Consider the following 22,924-nt stretch of genomic DNA (forward strand, 5'->3'; position numbering starts at 1 on the left):
GTGGGCATAGGTGGAAATTAGCGGGAAAACATTTTAAACTGAATTTGAGAAAGCACTTCTTTACACAGTGTGTGGTTAGAGTATGGAATAGTCTTCCTGTTGTAGTGCAAGCTAAAACCTTGGGTTACTTTAAATCAGAGCTAGATAAAATTTTAACAACTCTGAGCCAGTAATTGAGTTCTCCCCAAACGAGGTTGATAGGCCAGATGGCCTCCTCTTGTTTGTAAATTTCTTATGTTCTAATAATAGCAGATATATTCCAAACAAGCAGCTATTTGATTGGATGGGCCTATGTAAAAAGTGGATGGGCCAAAGCCTTCCCTGGCCCATCCACTGCTAAGCCCCTGCCTCGGCAGCTCCTGATCAACTGCTACCGCAGCACCATTGAGAGTATGCTCTCCAATAGCCTGGAATATGCTCTCCTATAGCCTGGAATATGCTCTCCTATAGCCTGGAATATGCTCTCCAATAGCCTGGAATATGCTCTCCTATAGCCTGGAATATGCTCTCCAATAGCCTGGAATATGCTCTCCAATAGCCTGGAATATGCTCTCCAATAGCCTGGAATATGCTCTCCTATAGCCTGGAATATGCTCTCCAATAACCTGGAATATGCTCTACTATAGCCTGGAATATGCTCTCCAATAGCCTAGAATATGCTCTCCTATAGCCTGGAATATGCTCTCCTATAGCCTGGCTGTGTGGTACGCCAGCTGCAGAGTGTAAGCACTAGGGGTGGAGCCGAACCCGAATACGGTATTCGGAAAGGCACAAATAATGTGTTTTTTACGAATACTTATTTCAAACAAATACTTTAAAAAATATTTGTATTCGGGAACAAGAAAAACTTTATATCAAAAAGCTGCGTTTCCTCTTGAGACCGCAGTGCATGCCCGGATGAGTGAGTGAGTGAAAGAGGTGACTGACACAGGCTGCTTCACACAGCAACAGAGAAGACTCGGCTGAGCGAAAAAAAGACTTAACTGTATCACTATTTTTGTTGAATAGATTTTTGTACCTTAACTGGGTTCCGGAGGCAGTTTATAACTTTCGGGAAGCGGAGTTTGATCGGGAGATTATTCCATTACGCTGCATTATTGACGTCTGCAGTCAGGTGCTCTCATGTTCGCTCTGTTTCCGTAGCTCTCTTAGCTCGGTAATTTAGACAATAGGCTGTTGACAGAGTAACGTTAACGTTTGGTTAAAAAGGTTAAAACAATGCTTGTGTAGTTGTGTCGAATTGTATGCACTTGTAGGAGTTATATGGTACGTTTAAGTTACTCTGTCTACTGCATATCCATAATTATTATAATGGATATAATTAAAGAATACTTACACTATAACGTAAATTAGAAGTGCAACGCCAAAAAACTGGATTTTTACGCCTATTTTGAATTTTACTCGAATACAAATACAAATACTTTTCCCCCCTCAACAAATACAAATACAGATACAAATACCGGCTGCTTTGCACACCCCTAGTAAGCACCTACCCTACAGGCCAGGAGTTTGAGCCCACCCTCTGATTAAAAAAATGATCTATAGACTGCTTTTTCAAACTTCTATTACAAGAAAATATAAATATTTACAATATTCTGTGCATTGTAAGTGCATCTTAATGAATGTGAATGCCTAAGTGTGAGTTTCATCAAAATAAACACCCCTTGCCTTTATCACAGCGGCACTGATTCACAGCATCATTTTGAGCAATTTTTGGAAATAACTTGTGTCCAAACCCTCTCAGCACCTTTTCAAGAATGCAAACAGTTCTGTCTCATTTGCTCAACACTCATTTTAAACTTGTTGGTCTGACTCGTCCCACAGATGGACTTTCGTCTGTGCACATGCTCCCAGTCCTGAATACTCCAGTGTTTGTGTTGTTTAGCCTATAATAGTCACTTTTTCACAAAGTAAAGGTTTTCTGGCAGCAACTCGACCATGCAGTCCAGCTGCTCTCAGTCTTTACTTGACTGTACTAAGAGATACCGGCTTCCCTCTGTTCACATTAATCACAGCCCTCAGACCTCTGCAGTCATCTTCCAATTTCTTTTGCACATCACAACTAAGTGTTGATCTTCAGCCTTTATTGTCACTTTTCTTGCCCCAGACTGTTTCCGGCCACTGTTGCTTCCTGTCAAACTTTTTCTCTGTAAACTGTAGGTCACTCCATGCTTAGAAACATTCAGCTTTCTGGCTATTTGATGATGAGAGAACCCACTCAAAATTTTGATTTGAGCCCACTGTTCAATTGATAGTTTATCTTAATTTTAACAATCGAATTAATCTTAATATATTGTAACTGCACAATATGTAACTACTGTTGATATACTGGCCTATATTTTTGTCTGTTGTGCAGTTACCGTGACTGGTATTTTCATTCTTCTCTTTTATAGTTTTGTTTTCCTCTGTATCGCATACTTCCTTCAGCACAATCCAGGAAGAATTTCACTACACAGTAGTACAGTGTGTGATTGTGTATGTGACAAATAACAATGTGAAGCTTGAAAACTCATCAGGTGTGTTGGCTCAGTTTCTCCACAATGCTTGTGCTTCAAACTGATGTGCAGTGAGCCTCAGGTAAAGGTGTGAGCAGCAGTCAAGGTCCGTTCTGTCAGATCAGGTTCTGACCCGGAATAACAGACCATATTGCAGAACTTCCAGGAAAGCTTTGGACGGACTAAGAGGTGACACCTGGGTGATTTGTGAGGCCTATGACTCCATGTTGGTAAGTTCACAATAAAGTTAGTAATTTTGTTGCTTATGGTCACAATGCCATGCTAGACAGAGCAGCAAATGTTAACTTCCTTTAAGCTATCTGGTCTGCCAGCCCCTTGCTCTTAGAATTCAGTCTGCAACTAAGGAAGTCAAAGAAGGAACTAAGACTCTGAAAGTGGCTTTAAAATAAAACCACGATCAGCGAGTATTCTGTCTGCTCATAAATGCTTAGGGATGTATCTATATGCCTTTATATTGTTGTCTATCACAAAGGAGCTGCTCTTTGAAGTTTGGAAATATCAATGTTATTGACTGTAAATTCTGATTGATAATTCTATTCAAAAATGTTTAAAATGCTGTGACTATGGCACACATTCTCTGTGTTTCTGTCACATGGTTCACACTCAGTGAAACCACTTGCAAAATGTGTCATTTAAAAAAAAATGCAGCTGAATGTTAAATGCACCAGCTAGGCTGCTACCATGTAATGCCGTCTGACTGACATCCTGTCCCACCCAGATCATGCAGAGGAAAGACCAGTGTCTTCGTTTCCACAACCTTAATACCTCCCAGCCTGCAGCTCCTCCTTAGTTAGTCCTTTGCTTCTTTGCAGCTCACGACTCGGGCCCGACTTCACATCTTTACAAAGTGGGTATAAACGGCATCAAACTGCGTCATAATTCTGAGTGAGTCCTTCTGCTGATTTTCACTTGTATTTGGCAGTTGAGGAAGCTGCCATTTCGTTTGCTGTTTGAGAAGTGAGTGTCTGCAGGAGCCAATATGGAGTAATTGTATGTATAGTATATTGTATTGTACACAGGTGCTATTTGAGTTAATCTGAAGGAACTCCTTAGATGTAACTGTAGGATGTTTGCCAGAGACAAGGATGTGATGAGGGACTGTCTGAATGAGCTGTACACTGTATACTCATAGACACAGCACAGCTATTTGACCCTGAGTGTGTGATACCGTGTTTCTTGTCAGAACTGTACTGCTGGAGACCCACTGAGAATGAACAACACAATAAACCATAATGAAGAGTTCCAGTTAAAATTCTTGCCCCCAGTTTTTGGACTGGAGTTCTGCACTGGCTTGCTTGGGAATGCTTTTGCCCTGTGGATGATGGTGACGCGAGAGCGTCGGGACTGGCACTCAGGCGTGGTCTTCTCCTGCAACCTGGCCATCAGTGACCTGCTCTACATCTTCACACTGCCCATGCTGCTTATCTACTACATGAGGAACAAGGACTGGACTTTTGGCACAGCTGCCTGTAAGACTGAGCGCTTTCTCTTCACCTGTAACCTGTACGGAAGCATCTTCTTCATCACCTGCATCAGCCTCAACCGTTACCTGGGCATCGTTCACCCCTTTTTTGCCCACCGCCACGTGCGACCCCACCACGCCAAAGTCACCAGCCTGCTGGCGTGGGTAGTGGTGGCACTCATGTCCTCTCCTGTCCTCCGCTTTGCTCACACATGCAAAAAGTTCAACACCACAGAATGTGTCTCCTACTGCTTTGTGGAGGACCAGAGAGCTCATTTCACATACAGCATCTTCCTGGCCGTATTTGGAGGATTGCTGCCCTTTGTAGTCACCCTGGTGTCTTATGGCGCCATCATGTGGGTGGTGTGGAGAAATCAGAATATTACAGCGCTCGAGAAGAGGAAGGTGGCGTTATTGGTGGTCTCGGTGCTGCTCCTCTATGCCGTGTCTGTAATACCCTACCACATCTTCCGCAACTGGCACCTCCACCAGAGGATGCACGATATAAACGTGACCAAAGTTTGGGTCTATAAGGCTTACCAAGTGACCAAGGGGCTGGTGACCCTCAGCATGTGCATTCACCCCATCCTTTACATGGCCGTGTTCGACAGCATCCGCACTGCCTGCTGTGGGAGCACTGGGTAGTGCTGAGGCGAATGATAATGAATTGTATATACCTTCATAATACATTCATAAAGTATCATAAACACAGTTATAACTATTTATAAAAAGGCATACATTATAGCCCTGATTATTATGCATTATGCTCTATGAAACTCATCTATAATGCACTATAGATACCTTCATAATGCATTATAATGATCAGTATCAGCCATTATAATGCATTATAAATATGGCTGAAATATGTTATGCCTTTTTATAAATAGTTATAGCCATGTATATAACACTTTATAAATGAATTATAATGCATTATGCATGAGTGCTTTAAGTATTGTTACCGAAAGGCCTTCTACAGTGACAAGAGAATAACATTAAAATAATGTGGTATATCCCTTATTCTGCAGCAGTCTGAACTTACATTTGTGGCCTATCCTTAATTCAGCCACTTGTTACCATCACGTTCTTTTTTTTGAGAAAATGTTCTGCCATGACATGGGAATGTTGATATATTTGTTGCTGAAAATCAGTCTAAGGTAAATTTTATTATGGTTCTTTTATTATGGTTCTATGATTAATCTGCTTTCATTCATAAAGCATCATAAGGTTTTTTTTGCTATTTACATGTCGCTCTGAAGTTCCTCTAAACAGCTTTCTATAATGTAATGACGTTGTGAAAGGAATATACACTCACCTAAAGGATTATTAGGAACACCTGTTCAATTTCTCATTAATGCAATTATCTAATCAACCAATCACATGGCAGTTGCTTCAATGCATTTAGGGGTGTGGTCCTGGTCAAGACAATCTCCTGAACTCCAAACTGAATGTCAGAATGAGAAAGAAAGGTGATTTAAGCAATTTTGAGCGTGGCATGGTTGTTGGTGCCAGACGGGCCGGTCTGAGTATTTCACAATCTGCTCAGTTACTGGGATTTTCACACACAACCATTTCTAGGGCTTACAAAGAATGGTGTGCAAAGGGAAAAACATCAAGTATGCGGCAGTCCTGTGGGCGAAAATGCCTTGTTGATGCTAGAGGTCAGAGGAGAATGGGCCGACTGATTCAAGCTGATAGAAGAGCAACTTTGACTGAAATAACCACTCGTTACAACCGAGGTATGCAGCAAAGCATTTGTGAAGCCACAACACGCACAACCTTGAGGCGGATGGGCTACAACAGCAGAAGACCCCACCGGGTACCACTCATCTCCACTACAAATAGGAAAAAGAGGCTACAATTTGCACGAGCTCACCAAAATTGGACAGTTGAAGACTGGAAAAATGTTGCCTGGTCTGATGAGTCTCGATTTCTGTTGAGACATTCAAATGGTAGAGTCAGAATTTGGCGTAAACAGAATGAGAACATGGATTCATCATGCCTTGTTACCACTGTGCAGGCTGGTGGTGGTGGTGTAATGGTGTGGGGGATGTTTTCTTGGCACACTTTAGGCCCCTTAGTGCCAATTGGGCATCGTTTAAATGCCACGGCCTACCTGAGCATTGTTTCTGACCATGTCCATCCCTTTATGACCACCATGTACCCATCCTCTGATGGCTACTTCCAGCAGGATAATGCACCATGTCACAAAGCTCGAATCATTTCAAATTGGTTTCTTGAACATGACAATGAGTTCACTGTACTACAATGGCCCCCACAGTCACCAGATCTCAACCCAATAGAGCATCTTTGGGATGTGGTGGAACGGGAGCTTCGTGCCCTGGATGTGCATCCCACAAATCTCCATCAACTGCAAGATGCTATCCTATCAGTATGGGCCAACATTTCTAAAGAATGCTTTCAGCACCTTGTTGAATCAATGCCACGTAGAATTAAGGCAGTTCTGAAGGCGAAAGGGGGTCAAACACCGTATTAGTATGGTGTTCCTAATAATCCTTTAGGTGTGTGTATGTACAGAACATATAGTAATAAAATTGTATATTTTACAATTCCTGTTTTAACAAAGAAACAAGCTACTAAAAATCACTGCTTGCCCAGACCTAAAAGCAGTTCCGTTAACCGAAGTACTGTGCTTCAATAAAGAGGAAATGTAGCTTTGATCACAGCCACCCTGAACCTGAATGATGTTTCCAGTTTTAAGGTCTATCAGGCTGCAGCCTGTTCAGAATTTCACGTCATTAGAGGCAGTTTCTCCCCAGCCCCACACATCATCGCAGAACTTCATTGATGACTAACAATTTCACAAGTGGTAAAACAGCTTAGGGTACGGAAGGCTGCAGAGATCTGTTGTATCTGGGGTGAACTTCTCCAGGCTGGTGGTAAGGCTGTCCTCCTGGCATTGCAGGAAATCTTTGCTTCCATTTGGGAGTCAGGCATCATCCCAACTGATTGGAAAATGGGACTTCTAGTCCCTATCTGGGAAGGGAAGGGTGATCGCCTGGATTGTGGGAACTCCAGGGGTATAACACTGCTCTCAATGCCGACTTGCTAGAATCAACCTCAATAAGATCCGTAATCACTTACTTGCCTCCCAACAACTGCAGCAGTCTGGTTTTATACCTAAGAAGTCTACCATCGACCGCATCTTGGCACTGAGGGTTCTCATCAAGCAGAAATGCGGATATCAGCAGAGTTTCTTTGCAGCCTTTGTTGATTGAATGTTTGAGTCATCCTGAGACTTTGCGGGATACTGCCTTGGTTGGAACATCATGGCCTGCCTGTACACTGGAACTGAGTGCTTTGCAGAGTAGCAGCAGAACCTTTGCGTTGTTCCCAGCGGATGCTGGGATTTGTGAGGGGTGTGTTCTAGCTCTTACTCTGTTCAAAGCTTACATGGACTTGGTGTTGGGCAGGGTCATGAAGTCCAGTGGTAGTAGCACATCTGTTGCTGTGAGTCAATGGAGGCTCCTACTGAGCGAGGAGTCTGAATGTCTGGGCTTGTAAGTGTCCTGGATGAAAGCCAAGATCCAGGCCTTTAATGATGTCTTGGGCACAGCCATCAGCAGTGTATCTGTCTGCGGAGAGAATGTCGACCACATTGAGTGGTTCACGTACCTCATCAGTGACACTCATGTCTCTGACTCTTTCTATGAAGTTAGTAGACAAATTGGGATAGCATGGGGGTTTATGAGGTGGCTGGAAAGGGGTGTGTGGTGCTCCTGATATCTTTGTAAAAGGATGAAGGTCCAAGTTTTTAGAGTCCTTGGGCTCCCTGTTTCGCAGTGTTGGTCTAGGGGAGCACCAACCAGGATCCTGAGATGATTCGTCATATGAGGGTGTGACAACGTGCTGTACCAGCACATGATCCCCAACCTGACCTGAACTGGCCTGATGCAAGTCATTCAACACCACTAATACACTTTAATTTCATATCTCTCTACCGAGCGCTTACTGTACTACTCCTGATGATGCTTTTTTGCTCATCTGTCTGCTCAGCCCATACTGCACTACTGCTGCTGATAATTTTTGTACCTTGATGTTACTTATATTTTATATTGCCTGTAAATTGTATTAATTGCTTGGATTTGGTAGTTCTACAGTGCTGATATTTATATTATTTCATTTCGATTTCCCTTTTTCTTTGTATACAGGTATGCAGTTTTAAATATAATGCACCATTTGAGGTTAACACCATTGCAATGCAGTTGCGTTTGCACAGCGAGAGTGAAGGTCATGTTCAGTGTCATGAAGTGACTTGTTAGCTATAGAGTGTCAGGATACGAGCGGCCTGAGGGCAGGGGCTTTTCCTCACTCTCCTGCTTGTGGTCTTCAATCTGTGGTAGCCACTCCCTGGCCTCAGCAGCTGGTCATGGTTGAGGTGGGCAAAGTCTTTTATTATTTTCACTGCTCCTGTGAGTGGCCTGCAGGTTCGGGAGATCATATTCCACAGTGTATTCAGCTGAATACATCATCAAAATCAGGGTTTGAAGGGAAAACCCTGAAAATTAACTTCAAAAAGTCCCAAAGAATCCAAAATCACAAAAAGCAAAGCAAAAGAAAGAAACAGAGAAAACACAATCAGAATTTCACACACTCATCTTCACAACATTGTTATGTCGGCTTCAGGCAGAGGGTGGTCTATGTGCTGTAGCATGTGATACATAAAGACTGATACTCAGGGGTGTAGGATCCAGGGGGACGTGTACCCCCTATATCTCATATTACTGTTCTGAATACATGCTGCAGATGTACAGGGGCATGGCAGCCTCATGCAGACGGTGATATATGTGCTATAGCATATGATACATAAAGACTGATACTCAGGGGTGTAGGATCCAGGGGGACGTGTACCCCCAATATCTCACATTACTGTTCTGAATACATGCTGCAGATGTACAGGGGCATGGCAGCCTCATGCAGACGGTGATATATGTGCTGTAGCATGTGATACATAAAGACTGATACTCAGTGATGCAGTGTCCCTCAGACAGCACCTGCGACGCAGTGATACAGTGTCCATCAGACGGCACCTGTCACGCAGTGTCCTTGCCAGGATATGGATTGGAGGACTGACCCCGGGGTGGATAAGGATCAAACATGGTCCTGCTATTAAAGAATAGTATAGATTTTAATGACCCTTGCAAGAAAAGATTTTTTTGGCAAATTCCATAATCCACCACCTATCAGGGCCCATCTCCCGACCTCCCAAAACAGAGTAGGTTGTTAACATTCACTAAGAGAATGAGATTCACTCCACATCCATTTAAATGTCTACGCATTGCTGCCAAAAAAACCATCTTTCTACACACAGCATGGGGGATCCATGGACAGAACAGCCCCAAAATCTCACAACCAGAAACTCACACCTTCTAAATGTCCATCACCTCCATGCTACAGACAGCTGTGTTTTTCACATCATTGCAACAGATCTCAGCAAGGGATCTGTGCACACAAGAACCACAAATCAGTACAGCACATTTACTTAAAACCATACTTTGCAGTCATGTTACCTCTTATACTAGGCACTTCCTGGTGCAGTAAAGGCACTAGGTTCAGTATGAGACACCAATTTCTACAATGTGTGGTGCTTGGTATGGTACCATCTGACAGAACCATCAGTTTAGAGCAGGAAATCATGAAGGTGACACAGGGTTCTGGGAGTCACGGTGCCACCTGTGGGAGCTCAGCACCATGCAGGCACTGCAGGGAGCCGCCAAATATGGCCAACAGCCTGCAACCCACAGCGACCGAAGCACAGGCAGCTGCAGGAGCAGTCTGCACTTTATCTTTGTTTTTACCCTGTTGAGTTGCAGTTCAAAATCTTTGTCTGGCACACTGCAGTTTGAGTGACAGTGTGGGGAGGGGGTTCACAATCTGAAGTGAAATAAAGTCCTGACCGGCTCGGCAAAATGCGTTTGTTTGCAAATACCATGACAATGCATTAAACTGACTCAATGGGTGGGGGGGGGTGTAAAGTGAAATGCCTCCAGTAGGAAAAACACATGGCAGGCTGGGCTGCAGATACTGCCTTAAACACAAAACAGGTCATGTGATTCTGCAGCAGGTGGAGCTCGCGCCCGACTGGCCGCACCAGCTTTGCTCCTTTGCGGTAACTGAGGTCCCATTGCATGACACGCCTCCCTCCGAAACCGTGTACTGTCCCCACCGCTGACTATCACAGTTGACCTCCTTACCCAATCACGTTCATATTAGAAATTACAACACTGCTAATCTTTAAGGTTGTATTAATCGCTCTAACAGTACTATTAGTACTAAGCTCCTCTAGTACTCCATAGCCCCACTGTGCAAATCAATCCCATGATTCCAGGGCTGCTGATGAGTAACTGGATGGGAGGCCCACATCATAAAGGCACCGCCCCAGCTATGATGCAGCCGTACAGCTCGGTGGTGATGGGTTCGTACCGCCCCGCACGGGAGTTCAGGAAGTAGATGTGGTCAGAGGATTGCCGTGGGTCAAATCCTTCCCTCTGTAGTCGCGTCTTCTGGATTTTGAACGTTCCTGGTCGGGGTTAAACCACATGAAAGAACAGGTGTGAGAACTTCATGCAAACACGCAGCAGCCATCCTATGGCGGCAGCTCACCTGTGGTGTCCATGTGGGTGGAGATGCGCAGAAAGACGGGTCGGGCATAAGGGGGCAGTGCCCCCTGCACCTCTCGCAGGAAAGTCTCACAGTCAAAGCGGCCTGAGCCATCGGCGATGGCTGCCATGCCCGCCCTCCCCTCCACACCTGCAGAGGTAGGGGGGCTGTTGGTGGGCACCTCAGGAAAAGTATACAGTCAGAGACACAAAAGCACCGGCAGACTGCCGATGCGTGAGCAAGACTTAAAATATTCCAGAAAGGGGCTCACCTGGTACATTGACCCCATAGACAGCCACATCCGCCTGGCCTAGCAGGCTGCTCAGGGTGCCTTCCACCTCCGTTGTGGAAACATTCTCGCCCTTCCAGCGGAAGGTGTCCCCGCTCCGGTCACGGAAGTACATGTAGCCCAGCTCGTCCATGACAAGGACGTCTCCTATCGGGCGGCAAGAGTCAGCAGGGGAATGGCGCATCCTCACTGCTGAGGCGCGTTAGACAGCATAAACGCAACAGCAATGGGGGCTTGGTCACGAACCAGAGAGGTAGGCAGAGTCGCCCTTCTGAAAGACGTTGTGTGCAATCTTCTTCTTGGTAGCCTCCTGACTGGCATAGCCGTCGAAGCGCCGTAGGGGGTCCTCCTGGCAGATCCTGCCCACCAACAGCCCCGGTTCACCTGTGGGGGGGGTGCCGACGTGAGCGTACCGCTACACCGGCAGCAAGCCGGTAAGATGAGGCCGGCAATGTGGGGTGGGTGGCTGGGTGGGGCTCCTCACCTGGGCGGCAGGGTACGCAGAGGCCGCGCCGGTCCCGAATCAGCTCCATGCTTGCCTCGTCCACCTTCACCAGCCGGATGGGGTACACGTTGGGCAGGATGCGGCTGTTGAATCCACATGCTCCTACCTAAGACAGAAAGGGGCCGAAGCCTGCGGTGATCAGGAGAGTGCCACCCAGAGGACAGCCACAGAGAGCGTGCCCACATGCCCCCTGACCTTGCCGTCCATGTTGGCGATGCTGCAGTTGCACTCAGTAGCGCCGTAGAACTCGCCGATGTGGGGGACACAGAAGCGCGTGGTGAAGGCCTCCCACACGCTAGGCCGCAGCCCATTGCCCACCGCTAGGCGCACACCGTGCTGTTTCTCGCAGGGCCGCACTGGCTGCGCCAGCAAGTACCGGCAGATTTCCCCGATGTATTGCACCACCTGAGGGCGAAGACATGTGCTTAGCATGGCAGGACAGACCAGGTTATGCCGTGCTCAACACATCAGGTCACGCTGGGGCCCTGCCAAGCTGAGCACACCAGGGCCCTGTCATGCTGAGAATACTGGGTCACTATCATGCTGAGCATATTGGGTCATGCTGGGGCCCCGTCACACTGAGCACGGCGGGGCCCTATCACACTGAGAATGCTGGGTCACACTGGGGCCCTGTCACACTGAGCACATCGGGTCACACTGGAGCCCTGTCACACTGAGCATGCTGGGTCACACTGGGGCCCTGTCACAATGAGCACATTGGGTCACACTGGAGCCCTGTCACACTGAGTACATGGGATCACACTGGGGCCCTGTCACACTGAGCACATTGGGTCACACTTAGCACATTGGGGCCCTGTCACACTGAGCATGCCGGGTCACACTTAGCACATTGGGGCCCTGTCACAATGAGCACATCAGGTCACATTGGGGCCCTGTCACATTGAGCACATCGGGTCACACTGGGGCAGTATCACACTGAGCATGCTGGGTCATGCCAGGGCCCTGTCACACTAAGTATATCGGGTTACACTGGGGCACTGTCACACTGAGCACAGTGGGGCCCTATCACACTAAGCACGCCAGGTTACGCCGGGGCCCTGTCACACTGAGCATGCTGGGTCACACTGGGGCCCTGTCACACTGAGCATGCTGGGTCACACTGGGGCCCTGTCACACTGAGCATGCTGGGTCATACTGGGGCCCTGTCACACTGAGTACATTGGGTAACACTGGTGCCCTGTCACACTGAGCACATCAGGTAATACTGGGGCCCTGTCACACTGAGCACATCAGGTCATACTTGGGCCCTGTCACACTGAGCATGCTGGGTCATACTGGAGCCCTGTTACACTGAGCACATCGGGTCACACTGGGGCCCTGTCACACTGAGCACATCGGGTCACACTGGGGCCCTGTCACACTGAGCACATCAGGTCATACTTGGGCCCTGTCACACTGAGCATGCTGGGTCATACTGGAGCCCTGTTACACTGAGCACATCGGGTCACACTGGGGCCCTGTCACACTGAGCACATCAGGTCATACTTGGGCCCTGACACACTGAGCATGCTGGGTCATACTGGAGCCCTGTTACACTGAGCATGCTGGGTCATACCAGGGCTCTGTCACACTGAGCACATTGGGTCATACTGGGGCCCTGTCACACTGAGCACATCAGGTCATACTGGGACCCTGTCACACTGAGCATGCTGGGTCATGCCAGGGCCCTGTCACACTGAGCACATTGGGTCACACTGGGGCGCTGTCACACTGAGCATGCTGGGTCATGCCAGGGCTCTGTCACACTGAGCACATTGGGTCATACTGGGGCGCTGTCACACTGAGCATGCTGGGTCATGCCAGGGCTCTGTCACACTGAGCACATTGGGTCATACTGGGACCCTGTCACACTGAGCATGCCGGGTCACGCCAGGGCCCTGTCACACTGAGCATGCTGGGTCATGCCAGGGCTCTGTCACACTGAGCACATTGGGTCACACTGGGGCGCTGTCACACTGAGCATGCTGGGTCATGCCAGGGCTGTGTCACACTGAGCATGCTGGGTCATGCCAGGGCTCTGTCACAATGAGCACATTGGGTCACACTGGAGCCCTGTCACACTGAGCATGCTGGGTCATGCCAGGGCCCTGTCACACTGAGCACATTGGGTCACACTGGAGCCATGTCACACTGAAAACATTGGGTAACACTAGGGCCCTGTCACACTGAGCATGCTGGGATCCTACCACATTGGGTCACACTGGAGCCCTGTCACACTGAGCACATCGGGTCACACTGGGGCGCTGTCACACTGAGCATGCTGGGATCCTACCACATTGAGCACATTGGGTCACACTGGAGCCCTATTACACTGAGCACATTGGGTAACACTGGTGCCCAGTCACACTGAGCACATTGGGTCATACTGGGGCTCTGTCACACTGAGCACATCAGGTCACACTCGGGCGCTGTCACACTGAGCATGCTGGGTCATGCCAGGGCCCTGTCACACTGAGCACATTGGGTCACACTGTAGCCATGTCACACTGAGTACATTGGGTAACACTGCGGCCCTGTCACACTGAGCACATTGGGTAACACTGGGGCGCTGTCACACTGAGCACATCAGGTCACACTCGGGCCCTGTCACACTGAGCATGCTGGGTCATGCCAGGGCTCTGTCACAATGAGCACATTGGGTCACACTGGGGCGCTGTCACACTGAGCATGCTGGGTCATGCCAGGGCCCTGTCACACTGAGCACATTGGGTCACACTGGGGCGCTGTCACACTGAGCATGCTGGGATCCTACCGCATTGAGCACATTGGGTCACACTGGAGCCATGTCACACTGAGTACATTGGGTAACACTGGGGCTCTGTCACACTGAGCACATCGGGTCACACTGGGGCCCTGTCACACTGAGCATGCTGGGTCATGCTGGGATCCTACCACATTGAGCATGCTGCATCCTTGGAACTGCTTACCGTGCAGTTGTACTTAATGCAGTCCTCCCAGAAGCGGCTGGCAGAGAACTTCTTCTTCACGACCACTGTGAGCCCATGGATGAGACACTGGCCCACGCCCATAATGTTTCCTGAGGAGGAAGAGCAGGCACAGGGTGAAGCATGCCATACAGAAAGCGGACACGACGCTACAGGTAACAGTCTGAGCGAGGCTGACCTGCCGAGTGGTACAGGGGCAGGCAGTCGTAGACGACATCATCAGGGCGCATCCGGAAGGCATAGTAGCCAAAGGCAGCGATGCGGTAATACCTTTGGAGCAAAGCCAGAGGTGTCACGCCATGGCACACATGCCCCCCCCCCCCCATCCCTGTGCCAGTGCCCACCCGCACTCACCGACTGTGAACCACGATGGCGGCCTTGGGCAATCCAGTGGTGCCAGAAGTGTAGATGTAGAAGAGTCTATCTGCAAGAAGAGGGGGAAAGGAGTCAGCCCAGAGCAAATAAGGTCAGAGCAGACCAGACAGTCCAGTCCAGGCTAGACAAGGCCAGAGCTCGGCAGTCAGATGAAACTTTACAGATAGTGTTTGGCAGTCAGCATTCCTCTTACACTGTACACTGCATGGGAGCTCTCATCATAGCACGTGGATGGATCCCATGTGATGTAGTAAGGAGCTCCACACCCCAAATGTACACGTAATTATTTAGCCCAAAGCGAGACAGACAGTGCAATTAAAGGGTACGGCTGTCAAGCAGCCAACTAGGCCATAGTGCAGCTTGGTTGAGCTTGCAGTGAAGGCCCAAGAGCATGTATGAGACAGACAGACCAAAGCAGAAACTCACAGTCAAAAGGTCTGAAAATGGCTACAGGATCATAAGCAAGCAAGATCATTAACTGACAGTGGATTGATGTCAAAACCCAAATGAAACGTTTACACACGTCACAGAAGCACTGCTGCCTCTAAGGCAGGCCTCCGCATGCCCGCAGAGAACCCGTTTCCCCCTGGGAGGAGTGAGGCGAGGGGCCCAGGGGAATCAATCTGCTTTTTATTCTTTAGCCATCGTGAGGCTCCTTTCACAGCCAGGAGGAGAGCGGCTGGCACTGTGTCGCTTCTCAATGAGGCAGCAAGATCATGTGGTAGGAAGGAAGGGAGATTGAGTGTGAATGCACAGACAGGAAGCGGGGGGGGGGCTGCAAAAGAGAGGAGGAGGCAGAAGAGGGAGGGGCACCAGGAACTGGGTGAAAGGTCACATACCACACGAGTGTGAGCTGACAGGCAGCTAAAAATACTGCTTATGCTGCCGCCGCAGGCAGAGGCTGCCGCCCTTTGCATGATCCCTCACCCTGTGCCTCTGTGGACACTCTGTCCCTCAGACAGACAGACAAACACGCACTGAGGTCAGGTGATCGGCAAGTCCTGAGCATGTAAACAAAGTCATTCAGTCCTTCAGCAGAAGACTCTCTTTGAGCTATCCCATCATACTCTTCTATGCCACATGGCACCTCCAACAGACCCAGGATCAGCTAGGACTTCACTTGCCACCCCGACTGACCACTTTGCCGGCCACCCCAACACCCCCACTGACCACTTCACAGGGCACCCCGACTGACCCCTTTGCGGGACACCCTGTCTGACCACTTCGCCGGGCACCCCGACTGACCACTTTGCCTGACTGACCGCTTTGCCCGACTGACCGCTTCGCCGGGCACCCCGACTGACCGCTTTGCAGGACACCCTATCGAACCACTTAGCCGGGCACACCGACTGACCGCTTTGCAGGACACCCTATCGAACCACTTAGCCGGGCACACCGACTGACCGCTTTGCCCGACTGACCACTTCGCCGGGCACCCCGACTGACCACTTCGCCGGGCACCCCGACTGACCGCTTAACTGGGCACCCCGACTGACCGCTTAACCGGGCAACCTGTCTGAGCGCTTCACGGGGCACCCCCACCTGACCGCTTTGCCAGCCACCCCGATTGACCGCTTTGCCAGCCACCCCAACACCCCCAATGACCGCTTAGCCGGGCACCCCCAATGACTGCTTCGCAAGGTACCCTTACTGACCGCTTCGCAGGGCATCCCGACTGACCGCTTCGCAGGGCACCCCGACTGACCGCTTCGCAGGGTACCCTTACTGACCGCTTCGCAGGGCACCCCGACTGACCGCTTCGCAGGGTACCCTTACTGACCGCTTCACCCAGCACCCCTGTGTGCCCAGTTCACACGGCACCCACATGGCAGTGATGTGTGTAAATAAACAGACATAGAGGGCAGTGCAGAGTGTGTAGAGGCATATAATAAGATCTGCAAACAAATTCCATGCTTCCTATTAGGGTGACATAACGGCCCGGCTGTGGGAGCCAAACCCATAACAGGATAAACCAACATCCACTTAAGTGACACTGATCTAGTTAAACAAGCTGAGTGTGAGGAAGCCAGAGTCAGACTGACAGGGGCTATGAACAAGAGAAAATCCCCTACTACTGGGGGATTTGCGCAAGTATGTATGTGCATGCATGAGCACACACACAAACACAAACACACAATCAAGTAAAAATGGTACAGACAGAGCAAATGGAGGAAACAGGGAGCGAGTGACAATGAGATCAGGGTCAGGATCAGTACCTGCACATTTTGGCTACCAAACATGGACATAAATATCTGCAGGCAGAGACAGACCAGCTCGAACCCAGGCTTGCCTGAGCCCATACCTCCCTGCCCTGGTCAAAACACACAGGCGTCCTGCCTCAAACCCAGCTCACTCCCACAGAAAGTTCAAGCGAGCGGCACACTCACCACTGAAGCTCTTGCTGTTGGTGCAGGGGGGCGGTGTTCTGGGGGCAGAGGCCAGCATGGGCTCCAGGGGCTCAGCCAGCAGGGAGGCCATAGTGTCCGAACCCAGCTGCCCTGCACAGAAACGAACCATGGACTGTCCAAAGGACACACTCACCTCCAGCATAGCTGCAGGGGAAGGGCAGAAATGGAGAAATAACACTGAGAATTTTGTGCTACAACTGTGAGACAAGGTAAACACATGTGCAAGGACAGGACACTGACACACAAAGGCACAAGTCAAGGAGACACTGACACACAAAGGCACAAGTCAAGGAGACACTGACACACAAAGGCACAAGTCAAGGAGACACTGACACACAAGGGCACAAGTCAAGGAGACACTGACACACAAGGGCACAAGTCAAGGAGACAATGACACACAAAGGCACAAGTCAAGGAGACACTGACACACAAAGGCACAAGTCAAGGAGACACTGACACAGGAAGATGGAACACAGATACCAGAGGAAGGGACACTGACATAAGAGGAGAAACACAGGCACAAAATGACAAAATGCCCCACTGACATGTTAGAATCATGATCCACAATACAGATCACAATTATTTTGTTTATTTTAGATTAATTGATTTTATGGTCAAATTTATTTATATAGCACATTTAAAATCAACAACAGTGCTGTACAGAATAAGAAAGAAAAATTGTTTTAAGAAAAATTAAACAACCTGAAAATAAACACAAACTAAGTAGAGCCACTAAAAGGACCAAAAGTTATCTAACCTAAAGCAAGCAGGCAGGCTATTCCACAGTCTAGGAGCAGCGGCAGAGGGGATAACCTAACGCAAGCAGGCAGGCTATTCCACAGTCTAGGAGCAGCGGCAGAGGGGATAACCTAACGCAAGCAGGCAGGCTATTCCACAGTCTAGGAGCAGCGGCAGAGGGGATAACCTAACGCAAGCAGGCAGGCTATTCCACAGTCTAGTAGCAGAGGAAGAGGGGATAACCTAACGCAAGCAGGCAGGCTATTCCACAGTCTAGGAGCAGCGGCAGAGGGGATAACCTAACGAAAGCAGGCAGGCTATTCCACAGTCTAGGAGCAGCGGCAGAGGGGATAACCTAACGCAAGCAGGCAGGCTATTCCACAGTCTAGTAGCAGAGGAAGAGGGGATAACCTAACGCAAGCAGGCAGGCTATTCCACAGTCTAGGAGCAGCGGCAGAGGGGATAACCTAACGAAAGCAGGCAGGCTATTCCACAGTCTAGGAGCAGCGGCAGAGGGATAACCTAACGCAAGCAGGCAGGCTATTCCACAGTCTAGTAGCAGAGGAAGAGGGGATAACCTAACGCAAGCAGGCAGGCTATTCCACAGTCTAGGAGCAGCGGCAGAGGGGATAACCTAACGAAAGCAGGCAGGCTATTCCACAGTCTAGGAGCAGCGGCAGAGGGGATAACCTAACGAAAGCAGGCAGGCTATTCCACAGTCTAGTAGCAGAGGAAGAGGGGATAACCTAACGCAAGCAGGCAGGCTATTCCACAGTCTAGGAGCAGCGGCAGAGGGGATAACCTAACGAAAGCAGGCAGGCTATTCCACAGTCTAGGAGCAGCGGCAGAGGGGATAACCTAACGCAAGCAGGCAGGCTATTCCACAGTCTAGTAGCAGAGGAAGAGGGGATAACCTAACGCAAGCAGGCAGGCTATTCCACAGTCTAGGAGCAGCGGCAGAGGGGATAACCTAACGAAAGCAGGCAGGCTATTCCGCAGTCTAGGAGCAGCGGCAGAGGGATAACCTAACGCAAGCAGGCAGGCTATTCCACAGTCTAGTAGCAGAGGAAGAGGGGATAACCTAACGCAAGCAGGCAGGCTATTCCACAGTCTAGGAGCAGCGGCAGAGGGGATAACCTAACGAAAGCAGGCAGGCTATTCCACAGTCTAGGAGCAGCGGCAGAGGGGATAACCTAACGAAAGCAGGCAGGCTATTCCACAGTCTAGTAGCAGAGGAAGAGGGGATAACCTAACGCAAGCAAGCAGGCTATTTAAAGCGGCAGAGGGGAGGATGAGGGTCCAAATGAAAAGAGAGTGAAAACCTCAGCTGTGTGTGAGCACTTCACTTTAGTTTTTATGCGTGTGCATTTATGCCAAATCCTGTTATCCCACAGGCTAATAACATGCTGCTGCCTAAACTGACCATTGGTGTGAGTGACTGCAGCCTGTGATGGCCTGACATCATATCCAGGGCTGCCTCCTGCCATTCCAATACATAACATATACATTTGTAATTTTATATATGTATATATTGTATATAAATGATTACTTCATTCATTGTAAAATTACTCAATTATTAATATAATTGATTGCGACAGCCCTACTTTGTTGCACATCAATCTGTTTTTGCTGTGCTACTGTTGCAGGCTCCAAACATGCAGGCATCATGTGAGAAATGCTTTTTGATTTGTTCTGTTGTAATAACAGTGGTAAATAACACACTTGTAACTGGGCATTCATTTGAAGCTCAGCCGCACTTATGCCTTGTCGACTCCTCGACAGCACATATGTTTATAACGTGATATTTACCACACTACGTCGCTTTTTGGCAAAATTGTCTACTACTAAAACTAAATTTTAAAATGTAGTGCTGAGCTACTGTTCTTGCAATACCTCTGAAATGCTTATTGGGGATACAACTGCAACTCTACATAATAAAGTATGGTCATATCACCCACCACTATATACTGACACAAAAAGGCAGAATGCAGATAAAGCATAAGGAGACATACAGACCCTGAAAACTTTTCCTTCTCATGTAACTTTTCAAATCTTTTTCAATACTGTGTTTACCAGATTGTTCTTTTTAAACGTGCAAAAACACTTGTGATGCTGTCTTTTGATTGTCTAGGAGTGTGCCATGTGTGGGCCTCGAGGAACACCTCAGAGAAACTATAACATTATGGGTGCAGACTTCAGTTTGCCACCCTACACAGGCCGGCATGGAGAACAGATTCATTTATGGATCTTAGCTTTGCCCTTGACCTTTCTTTTAGCAAATAAGCCCACTCTTTCTTTTTCAGAAATGTTAGTATGTCCTGGGGGGGGTCAGGCAGCCAGTTCACCTTGGACCCCCAGAGGTTTTTTTCTCCCTACTTGGGATTTTTTGGTTCCTCTCCTCTGTTGTCATCTGGCTTTCTTATATTCTTTTCTTTGTCTTCCCTTTTCCCTGTTTGTGAATTATTCTGTATTAATGATCTAGGATTATATCACAACACGCCCATGTCAAGCACCTTGGGGTGACACTGTTGTGAAAGGTACTACACAAAAATAAACTGAATTGAATTTAAATGAAATGGACCAATAGACAACCCAGACAAGTCTCTGTGCATCCACTCACCATCTACCAGCTCCGCCCCAAACACGATGCCCCTGGCGCCAGACACGCCCACACAGTGTTTCAATGAGTCACGACGTAGGTTGAAGTTGATGAGTGCAGCCTCCACGCCCACCTTGGCCAGGCCCAGCCAGAGGGCCACGAGCAGGGGCTGACTCTCCATGAAGATGGCTACCACGTCACCAGAGACCCAACCCTGGAGCAATGCCCAGTGGGCCACAGCATTTGACAGCTGGTCCAGCTGGGTGAAGGTCCAGGTCTCACCCGTGGCATCATACACCAGCGCTGGCTTGTCTGGGCACCGCACAACCGTCTGGGCGAAGATTGAGGGAATGGTGTTCCTTTTGCGCGTGTGTTGATAAAGTGCTATCTTCACCCGCAGTAGCACGTAGAGGCCACTAGGAGGACAAGAGAGGCCAGAAGGGAGGGTGAGGAAAATGTGAAGAGACTGAAGGAGGGGTTTAAAGGAGGTGAAAAAGTTGTGAATGAGGTCAGGTGAGAGAGGACAGTGAGATTAGTGTCAGAGAGAGGTTGACGGAAAATATCAATAGAAGAAAAGGGCAGGCTAATGGTTCATGGTGTCCCTGCGCAGGCCCGCAGAGACCCAGTGCCCTCTGAGGCGTCCCCCCCACACTCACTTGAGGTCCCTCTTCGCAGTGCGGGCCACCACATAAAGATACCTCCAGCCCCCTGTGCCAAGGTAGATGCCAAAGCTGGCTGCCAGGCTCCAGGACCAAGGGGCTGCAAGAAGCCGCAGCAACCCCAGGGAGCCAAGGGAGATGGAGAGTCTGAGCGCACCACGCATCCTATGAGGATGAGGAGGAGAGATCACAGGACAGTGGGTGGAGGGGTGAGGGAGACACACCGAAACACAATGAGCATCCTAAAGGAGGGAATGAGGAGGAGAGATCACAGGACAGTGGGTGGAGGGGTGAGGGAGACACACCGAAACACAATGAGCATCCTAAAGGAGGGAATGAGGAGGAGAGATCACAGGACAGTGGGTGGAGGGGTGAGGGAGACACACCGAAACACAATGAGCATCCTAAAGGAGGGAATGAGGAGGAGAGGTCACAGGACAGTGGGTGGAGAGGTGGGGGAGACACACCGAAACACAATGAGCATCCTAAAGGAGGGAATGAGGAGGAGAGGTCACAGGACAGTGGGTGGAGAGGTGGGGGAGACACACCGAAACACAATGAGCATCCTAAAGGAGGGAATGAGGAGGAGAGGTCACAGGACAGTAGGTGGAGGGGTGGGGGAGACACACCGAAATACACTGAGCATCCTAAAGGAGGGAATGAGGAGGAGAGGTCACAGGACAGTGGGTGGAGGGGTGGGGTTTAGGATTGATTTCACTCTTCTACAACATAGTCGGCAACGAGTCCTATTACTAGGCATAAAGTTCATGAATACAGCTGTCATGTGAAATGTGCTCCGAGTGGGGGCCATTAAGAACACCCCCCCCCCCCCTCCTCAAAAAAAATAAAAATAAAAAACACCCCCAGCGAGCGGGGCCGGGTGTAACCACCAAACCGGTTTCATAATTACCATTTAACACCTGTAACTGTTACCAGCGATCCGGCGCCCTTTCCCATATATCATATAAAGTTTAACTTGAACGCAAGTTTCGCGACCGTAATCTGGACGCTATAAACAAACAAATTGTAATACTTACTTGACGAACCAGACCCGGGGAAGTAGATGTTAGCAGCCCTCCCAGCGAATATGTAAACCTTTGCTCCACACCTTACAGTGCTGCCTTAAGGTACACTGTGTTATTATACACCTTATTAAATACTGAAGATATTTATGACCACTGATTAAAATAAACTATGCTAAGACAACATGATCGTGCTTATAATAACGGCACTTGTGCTGACTCTATTTGTTAGAGTAGCGGATATACTGGAATAAACCACAGCTGATTGAAACAGCTACTTAGAGGAAGCCTTTCCGTATTCTTCGTTGTCACAAAGCTGCTCCAGCGCCACAGCCGCAGCCATTGCCCGCTCCTGCGTCTTTCTGATTCTCCCAAACGAAAAGGGGCACAACTCGAGACCTGCCCGCCTCCGCAATGACGTAATATTCGTCCATTGGTCATCGCCACGTTCGTCAAATTCAGGTTGAATCGCCATTGGACCGATACGGCGCTTCAGCAGAGACGCTGCAGGACGGGTGTGTGGTGGGTCAGGTCGCTGGCCAGCTCCAGGATGTTCACCAGCTAAACACACAGACGGGACTAATGCTGACCGGTTTGGGCTTCTCACATCACGTGTGCTTATGTAATACGATATTCTGGTCTAGCATGTCTCAGGATTTACAAAGAAAGAATTGAAAGTGCGTACTGTGTTGTTTATGTTAGAGTGTGCTGTGTGTGCGTGCGTGCGTGTGTGTGTGTCTGTGTGCATGCATGCTGGTAGAGCATGT

At 49.0% G+C, this 22,924-nt stretch overlaps 2 protein-coding genes across 5 annotated transcripts; one reads left to right on the forward strand and one right to left on the reverse strand.

The window, feature by feature from the left end:
• The first annotated feature begins 2,163 nt into the window (after positions 1-2,163).
• LOC111835408 (P2Y purinoceptor 11-like) lies at positions 2,164-5,279 on the forward strand. 3 transcript variants are annotated; one of them, XM_023795689.2, is made up of 3 exons: positions 2,164-2,725; positions 3,235-3,363; positions 3,700-5,279. In XM_023795689.2, exon 3 carries the CDS (start codon positions 3,727-3,729, stop codon positions 4,621-4,623), a length of 897 nt encoding a protein of 298 aa, XP_023651457.2. In that variant the 5' UTR covers positions 2,164-2,725; positions 3,235-3,363; positions 3,700-3,726; the 3' UTR covers positions 4,624-5,279. The 3 variants fall into 3 exon arrangements, with proteins under 3 accessions (XP_023651457.2, XP_023651454.2, XP_023651456.2); XM_023795686.2 differs by having other exon boundaries at positions 2,165-2,725; positions 3,235-3,401; XM_023795688.2 differs by having other exon boundaries at positions 2,165-2,725; positions 3,329-3,401.
• Positions 5,280-9,105: 3,826 nt separating this feature from the next.
• Positions 9,106-22,550, reverse strand: slc27a1a (solute carrier family 27 member 1a). 2 transcript variants are annotated; one of them, XM_072711779.1, is made up of 14 exons: positions 22,173-22,550; positions 21,765-21,782; positions 21,133-21,300; positions 20,498-20,892; positions 17,119-17,283; positions 14,711-14,780; positions 14,535-14,626; positions 14,339-14,448; positions 11,586-11,795; positions 11,370-11,496; positions 11,132-11,269; positions 10,868-11,032; positions 10,600-10,746; positions 9,106-10,516 (listed from the first exon to the last, which is right to left on the reverse strand). In XM_072711779.1, the coding sequence occupies exons 2-14, from the start codon at positions 21,779-21,781 to the stop codon at positions 10,359-10,361; spliced, it is 1,962 nt and encodes a 653-aa protein (XP_072567880.1). In that variant the 5' UTR covers position 21,782; positions 22,173-22,550; the 3' UTR covers positions 9,106-10,358. The 2 variants fall into 2 exon arrangements, with proteins under 2 accessions (XP_072567880.1, XP_023651453.2); XM_023795685.2 differs by lacking the exon at positions 21,765-21,782 and having other exon boundaries at positions 22,173-22,548.
• Between the last annotated feature and the right edge of the window lie 374 nt (positions 22,551-22,924).

Source organism: Paramormyrops kingsleyae, chromosome 5 (genome assembly GCF_048594095.1).
Source record: "Paramormyrops kingsleyae isolate MSU_618 chromosome 5, PKINGS_0.4, whole genome shotgun sequence".
Taxonomy (NCBI): domain Eukaryota; kingdom Metazoa; phylum Chordata; class Actinopteri; order Osteoglossiformes; family Mormyridae; genus Paramormyrops; species Paramormyrops kingsleyae.

Excerpts from the sequence above, each read along its gene's own strand:
- slc27a1a (XM_072711779.1), bottom strand. Across the intron at positions 11,796-14,338 it reads GCATTAAGTACAACTGCACG|GTGGTGCAATACATCGGGGA; the intron begins GTAAGCAGTTCC and ends CTTCGCCCTCAG. Across the intron at positions 11,033-11,131 it reads CGACTCTGCCTACCTCTCTG|GAGACGTCCTTGTCATGGAC; the intron begins GTTCGTGACCAA and ends GCCGCCCGATAG.
- LOC111835408 (XM_023795689.2), top strand. The coding sequence starts at position 3,727 with ATGAACAACACAATAAACCATAATGAAGAGTTCCAGTTAAAATTCTTG.